Source organism: Penaeus monodon, chromosome 18, assembly GCF_015228065.2.
Source record: "Penaeus monodon isolate SGIC_2016 chromosome 18, NSTDA_Pmon_1, whole genome shotgun sequence".
NCBI lineage: Eukaryota > Metazoa > Arthropoda > Malacostraca > Decapoda > Penaeidae > Penaeus > Penaeus monodon.
The window spans coordinates 3,134,436-3,141,935 of record NC_051403.1 but is presented as its reverse complement, the minus strand read 5'-3'; the positions used below and the strand labels follow the sequence as shown (position 1 = coordinate 3,141,935).

The following is a 7,500-nucleotide window of genomic DNA, read 5'->3' as shown; positions in this document are numbered from 1 at the left end:
AGCCCCTTGCCGAAAGCACTGTACCTATTTTGTTTTTTGGGGTGAGAGCCCGTAAAAAAGAAAGCCCGGGGTTTGGGCCAACCTTTCCTGAATCTTGTTGAAAAACTGCTCCATGGCGGTTGTCCGGGGCCCGTTTGAGGTATTTTGAGTTTTTTGGCTCCCTGCGGCGGGTGGTTGGGGAGGGTCGCCGAGGCTAAGGCGCCCTTTGGTACCCCGAAAGTTTCGGTGCCTCAGAGGCCCAAAGTAAAGTCTCTCCCGGGTTTCCCGACCGGGATGGAGCGAGGAGAGTTGCAGAGGTGCCAAAAAGAAGTGAAAAACTTGGGGGATGAACCCCCCTGAAGAATTTAATCACCCGAGGTATTCCCGAAGCTGTGTCTTCATTTTTGGGCTTGGGGGGGGAACTCCTGATACGCTGCCCTTCTCCTAAAGCTGGGGTAAATCCCCGTCGGGGGTTTAAATCGTGGGGCCCTAGAAAGGGGAGAGAGGGGGACTCCGAAAAGACTCTTACCAGGGTTGATAGGGACCCCGGCCCCCCGCAAGCGGTCAAGAGGGGCCCGGGGGTGCGCGGTGTTCCTCATGTTGCTGCTGGCGATGAGAATCGTCGAGGAAAGACGGAGACACCCGTAGGCCGGGGGTTAAACATCGTCCATGAAGCGCGGAAAGGGTCTGGCCCGTTGCGGAGTCCGAACGGCATTCGCCGGGAAAATTCGTACAGGCCAAAGGGGCGGGTTTCACAGCTGTCTTCGGGGCCCCCTCGGCGAGGGGGTTTTTGGTGGTACGCTCTGACGAGGTCGTTTTTAGAGAAAATCGGCATCCCCCGAGCTCCCGTGTGGGGTGGAGGTGCGGGAGGGGGTTTCGGTCCCGGGGCGGTGGGGTGTATTGAGGGGACGATAAACCCCACCCGGGGGCGCCAGTCGCCGCCTTTTTCCCAACAAGGTGCAGGGGAGGCCACTGGCTGGGTGAAGGGGGTAGAGCCCCCCAGCTCTCGCATTTTGCTCGAAACCGCCTTTGCGTGGGGCCCCCTCTGGGGCGGTGGCCTTTCAGCGGGGAAAGCCGGGGGTCCCGTCGTTGGCCCATGTGGGCTTGCCCGGGGTGTGGTGGTGTCGTTGCCCCGTTTTATGGTGGGTCCGCGCTGGCCCCCGCGCCGCCCTGCTCTGTAAGGGGCCCCGGTTGGGCCGTCCCCCGGGTTTCCGGGGGCCCGCCCCGGGCCACGGGCGTTTTTGGTTTTTTTCGGGGGGGGCCCTTGGTGGTGCCCCGGCCCCCCCCCGTCTGGTCCCCCCCCTTTCCCTGGGGCCAGTCCGCTTCCCCGGTCGGCGCTGTCCCCCCTCGGGGCCCCCCCCCCCCCGGGCCGTTCCCCTGCGGGCGCCCCCTGGGCCCGGGTCCGGAGCGCTCCCCGTTCCCTTGCTGGGGCCCCCGGGGGGCCCCCCCCCTGTGCGGAAAACCGGCCCCCTTTGGGCTGCTTTGGGGGGGGGTGGCCTTTTTTTTTTTTTTTTCCCCCTCCCCCGGTCCCCCCGCCCCCCGGGGTTGTTGTCGCGGCCCTGGTGGCGCTTTCTGGGCCCGGGGTCCCCTCCGTTCCCCTTCCCCCCCTTTCCCCCCCGGCCCCCCCCCCCGGGGGTTTTCCCCCCCCGCCCTTCCCCGCTCCCCCCCCCTTTGCGTTCTTCCCCGGGTCCGGGCCCCCCCGGCCCCCTTTTTTTTCCTTTTTTTCTCCCCCCTTGTCCCCCTTCCCCCCTTTCCCCTTCCCCCGGGTGTTCGGCCCGCCTGGGGGGTTGGGCCTTTGGGGGGTTTTCCCCCCTTTTTTCGGAAAGGCCGTTGTGGTTTGGCCCCCCGGTCGCGGGGCTTCCCCTTTTGGGGGGCCCGGGCCCCGGGGGCCGCCCCCCCTTGTTCCCCCCCCTTTTTTGGCTTGTCTCGTCCCCTTTTCTTGTTGTCATGGGCCGCCTTTTTCCCTTTTTTCCCCTCGTTTTCCCCCTGGGCCCCCCCTTTTTGGGGCCCGGGGGGTGGGTTTTCCCCGGGGGGTGGTTGTTTGGGGGGGTATTTCGGGGAGTCGGGTTTTCCCCCGGCCCCAAGCCCTTTTTGGGGCCCCCCCGCCCCCCCCCCCCCGGTTTTTGGGGGGGCCCCCCGGCCCTGCCGGTTTTCCCTTCCTTTTTGGGGGTTCCCCCTGTGTTGTCCCCGGGGTTGTTAATGGGCGTGACGGGAGCCGGGTTCCCGGGGGGTTTGGGGCCCCCCCCCGGAATTTGGTGGGGCGGGGGGTGCGGGGGTGGGGGCCCCCGGGGGCCCCCCGCCGCCCCCCCCCGGAAAGGGCCCGCAATGGGCCGGGGGGCCCTGGCTTCCGGCGGCTGGCCCCCCCCGGCTCCCGGGCTCCTTCCCCCCGGGGTCCCCGTTGGTTTTTAGGCCCCGCCCCGAAATCCCTTTCTTTTTTTGGTTTTCCCCCCCCGGGTTCGGGTGGAAGGGCCTTGCCGAGGGGGTGGTTCTTTTGGCCCCGGCGGCCCTTTTTTCCCCCGCCCCGTGTTCCCCGGGTCAGGTCCGTGGCGCGCGGGGTTGGGGGGGGTCGGTTTGCCCCCCCGGGCCCGGGCCGGCCCTCCCCCGCGCCCCGGCCCCCGGGGCCCGGGGGCCCCCCCCGAAACCCGGGGCCCCCCCCCCCCGGGCCCGGGGGGCCGGCCCCCGGGGCCCACCGGGGGAAAAAAAGGGAAAAGACGGGGGCGAGAGAGAAAAGAAAAAAGCCAAGAGCCAAAAACCCCAAAGGGCAAGAGGCAGGGCAAAACAACGAAAGGGGGGACAAGACTCAAAAAAAAAAAACGAGGACAAAAGGGGAAAAAGGAAAAGGGGAGAAAGAGAGAGAGAGAGAGAGGAGAGACAGAGAAAAGAGAAGAGAGAAAGGAAGACGAGAGAGGGGAAAAAGAGAGATTGAGAAAAGAGAGATAGAGATAGGAGAGAAGAAAATAGAGAGAAAGATAGAAGGAAAGGGGGAAGGGGGACAGAGAAAGAGAGAGAGGGGGGGAGATAGAGGGGGATAGAGAGTAATAAGAGGAAGAAAGAGAGAGAGAGAGAGAGGGGGAGAAGGAAAAGGGTAGAGAAGGAGATAGAGAAGGGGGACACACACAGCCACACCCCCACACACAACAACACACACAAACACCAAAAACACACACACAAAACACACACCAAACCACACACACCACACACACCCCACACAAACAGAGAGGAAAATAAGACAAGAGAAGACATGAGCAGAGGAGAGAGAGAGAGGAGGGAGAGAAAAGAGGAAGGAGAGATAGAGAGGAAGAAAAGAGAGAGAGACACGCCCAAAAAAGAGGGAAGAGGACAAGAAAGGGAAGGAGAAGAGAGAGAGAGAGGAGAGAGAGGGGGAGAGAGAGAGAGAAGAGAGAGAGGAAAAGGAGAAAGAGAGGAAAAAGGAGAGAGAGAGAGAGATAGAGAAGAGAAGGAGGAGAGAGAGAGGGAAAAAGGGGGGAGAGAGAAAGAAAAGAGAGAGAGGGAGGGGAGAGAGAAGAGAAAGAAGAGAGAGAGAGAGAGAGAAGAAAAAAAAAAAAGGAGAAAAAAACACAAAAAACCCCCCCAAAAAACAAAAACAACCCAAAAACACCAAAAAACCACATGGAAGAAGAGAGGGGAGAGAGAGAGAAAAGAAGAAGAGAGAGAAGAGAAGGGGGAGATAGGAGAAGAGAGGAGGGGAACAGACACACAGAGAGAAGGCAAAAGAGGAAAAGGGGAAAAGAGATAGAATAGGGGGAAGAGGGGAGAGAGAGAGAGAGAGAAGAGAAAAGAGGAAGAAAGAGGGAGAGAGAGGGGAAGAAAGAGGGAGAGAGAAGGGGGGAAAAGGGGGATAAAAGGAGAGGGAGAGAGAGAGAGAGGGGGAAGAGAGAGAGGAGAGAGAGAGAGAGAGAGAGAGAGAGAGAGAGAGAGACACACACCACACCACACCCCCCACAACACACACACACACACACACCAAAACAGAAACACAAAACACAACACACACACAGAAAAAAAAAACACACACACACACACACACACAAACAACACCCCAAAACCACACACACACACACACACACACACACAGAGAGAGAAAAGAAAAAGAGAGAAGAGAGAGGAGAAGAGAAGGGTAGAGAAGGAGAGGGGGAGAAGAGAGAGAGAGAGGAGACCCAGAAAAAGAGAGGGGAAAGGGGGGCCAAGACGGCAAACAAAAAAAAGCAGGACAAAAGGGGAAAAAAAAAGGAAAAGAGAAACAGGGCAGAAGAGAGAGAGAGGAGAAAGAAGGGAGAGGGGAAGAGAGAGAGAAGGGGAGGAGAGAGAGAGAGAGACAAAAAGAAAGAGGGAGACGAAAGATAAGAAATGATAGAGAGAGAGAGGGAGAGAGAAGAGAGGAGAGAGAGAGAAGAGAAAGAGAGGATTAAGGAGAAAAAAGAGAGGGGGAAAGACGAAAATAGATGGAGGGGAGATAGAAAGAAGAGTTGAATATAGGGGAAAAGAGAGAGATTTGAAAGATATATGAACACACACACACAAAACACGCACACACAGAACACACACAAACACACACACACACACCCCACACACACACACCACACAACCCCACACACACACACACACACGCAAGAGAGAGGAAATGGAAAATACAGAGAAGAGAGAAAAGGGCAAGAGAAAAGGGGAAAGAGAGAGAAGGGGAGATGGGGAGGGAGAAGAGAAAAGAGAGAAAAGAGAGAGAGACGCAAGAAGGGGAGGGAGAGAGAAGGGAAAAGAGAGGGGAGAAGAAGAGAAAAGAGGAGAGGGGAGAAGAAAGATAGGGGAGAGGGGCGAGAAAAAATATAGGGGAGGGTAAAATAGAATAGAAAAAAAAACGGGTAAAGAAAGGGGTATAAAGAGAAGAAAAGAATGGGGAAAAAGAAATAGGGGAAAAGAGAGGGGAAAAGAAGAAAAGAATAGGAAAAGAAAAAGAATAGGGAGAGAGATAAAAAAAGAGAGAGAAGGGAGAGAGAGATAATAAAAAGAAAAAGAAGAGAGAAATAGAGAGGGGAAGAGAAAAACAAGAAAGGAAAAGAGAGAGAGAAAAGAAAGAAAGATAGAGAGAAAGAGGGAGGGGAGAAAGATATAATAAAAAAAAGAAGAAGAAGAAGAGGGGGAAAAGAGAAAGAGAGAGAGTGAAAATAGGGGAGAAAAAAAAGAACATACATACACAACACACACAAAAACACACACACCACAACACCACACACACACACAAAAACATATACACACAAACACCCCAAAACCAAAAAACACAACCCCACACAAACAAAAACACGGGGTAATAATAAATATAAAATTTTAAAATAAAAAATAAATAAATAATTTTAAAAAAAAAAATACACACACACAATATAAGGGGGAAAAATAAAAAATAAATAAAAAAAGAAAAGGATGAAGGGATAGAAGAGAGAGAGAAGAGAGACCAAAAGGGGAAGAGAAAGAGAAAGGGGAGAGAGAGAGGGGGAAAAAGACCACACACACACACACACACACACACACACACACACCAAAACACAAAACACACACCCACACACAAAACACACACACAACACCACAGGGCACACAAAAACACAACCACCACCACACACACACACACAACACACACACCCACACCACAAACACACACACAACCACAGAAAGAGAGAAAAAGAATAGAGAGAGAGAGAGAAAAGAGAAGAGAGAGAAGGGGGGAAAGGGAGAGGGGAGGAGATAGAGAAAAGGAGGAGAGAGAAAGATGAGGAGAGAGGAGAAAAAGAAGAAGAAGAGAAGAGAGAGAAAGAGAGAGAGGAGAGAGAGAGAGATAGAGGGGGAGAAGAGAGAAGGGGGAGGAAGAGAGAGAGAGATTTAGAGAGAGAGAAGACGAGAGAGAGAGAGAGGAGAAGAGAGAAAGAAGAGAAAGAGAGGAGAGAAAAGAAAAAGAGAGGAAGAGAGGGGAGAAAAGAGGAAGAGAGAGAAAGCAAAAAAGGGGAAAAAAAGGGAAAAAAATAAGAAAATAAGAAAAAAGGAAAAAAAAAAGGGAAGAAAAAAAAAAAAAAAAAACAAAAACAAACAAAACCCCAAACCCCACACAAAAACAAAAAAACCCCCAAACACCACACAACACCCCAAACAAAAAAAAAAAAAAAAAAAAAAAAATAAAAAAAAAAAAAGAAAAAAAAAAAATAAAAAAAACAGCAAGAAGAAAAGGGGGGAAAAAAAAAAAAAAGAAAAGAAAAAAAAAAAAAAAAAAAAACACACAAAGAGGGGAAAAAAAAAAAAAAAAAAAAAAAAAAAAGAAAAGAACAAAAAATTAGTACAAAAAAAATAAGAGAAAAAAAAAAAAAAAAAAAAAAAAAAAAAGAAAAATAAAATAAAAAAATAACCAAACAACAACACAACACACACACACACACACACACACACACCACACCACACACAACAAAAACACACAAACACAACACAAAAAAACACACACACACAAACCAAAAAAGTGAAAAAAATTAAAAAAAATAAAAATAAAAATAAAAAGAAAAAGAAATAACCACAACACATAAAAGGCGAAAAAATAAAAAAAGATAAAAAGAAAGAAAAAATGGGAACCACAAAACACACCACACACACCCCAAAACCACAACACAAAAACACACACAAAACCACCACAAAACACACAAAAACACACACCACACAACACACACACCACACACACACAAAAACCACCCCACACACACACACACACACACACACACACACACACAAGAAGAAAAAAAAATTTAATAAAAGATATTATATATATATATAAGGATAAAGGGGACAAAAAAGAAGAAAAAAAGAGAAAAATTAAGAATAAATAAAAATTTTAATAGATGGAGAGGAGGGAAAGAAAAAAGAAGAGAAAAAGGGGAAAAAAAAAGAGAAAAAAAAAAAAAAAAGGGGGAGAAAAAAAAAAAAAAAAAAAAAGAAAAAAGAAAATAAAAACAAATAAAAGAAAAAAGAAAAAAAATAAAAGGGGAAAAAAAAAAAAGATAAGGAAGGGGGGAAACAAAAGAATAACAACACCAAAAAGGGGAAAATAAATAAAATTAGAAAAGAAAAAAAAATAAAAATAAAAGAGAAAAAGAGAAAAAAAAAAGGAAAGAAATAAGAAAAAAAAAAAAACAACACACAACACACACACACACACAAAACCAAAAACACCCAAAACACACACAACAAAAACACAAAAGGGGGAGAAAAATAGAAAAAAATAAAAAAGAGAAGAGAGAGAAGGAAGAGAAGAAAAGAACAGACCACAAAAGAGGCATAAGAAAGAAAGGAAAAAAAGAAAGAAAAAAAAAAAAAAAAAAGGAAATAAAAAGGTTAAAAAAAAAAAGAGAAATAAATATGGGGAAAAAAAAAAAAGAGAAATAAAAAAAAAAAAAACACCCACACACACACACACACACACACAACACAACAACACACAAACACACACACACAACCAACACACCACACCACACAACA

General features: G+C 49.1%; 1 protein-coding gene across 1 annotated transcript in view; it reads right to left on the bottom strand.

The window, feature by feature from the left end:
- Positions 1–574: 574 nt before the first annotated feature.
- Positions 575–7,500, bottom strand: part of LOC119584587 (collagen alpha-1(I) chain-like) — a 21,784-nt gene continuing 14,858 nt past the window's right edge. Inside the window, exon 3 of the mRNA XM_037933280.1 lies at positions 575–1,154. Coding sequence (XP_037789208.1) covers positions 575–1,154 — 580 coding nt within the window. The remainder of the gene's footprint in view (positions 1,155–7,500) is intronic.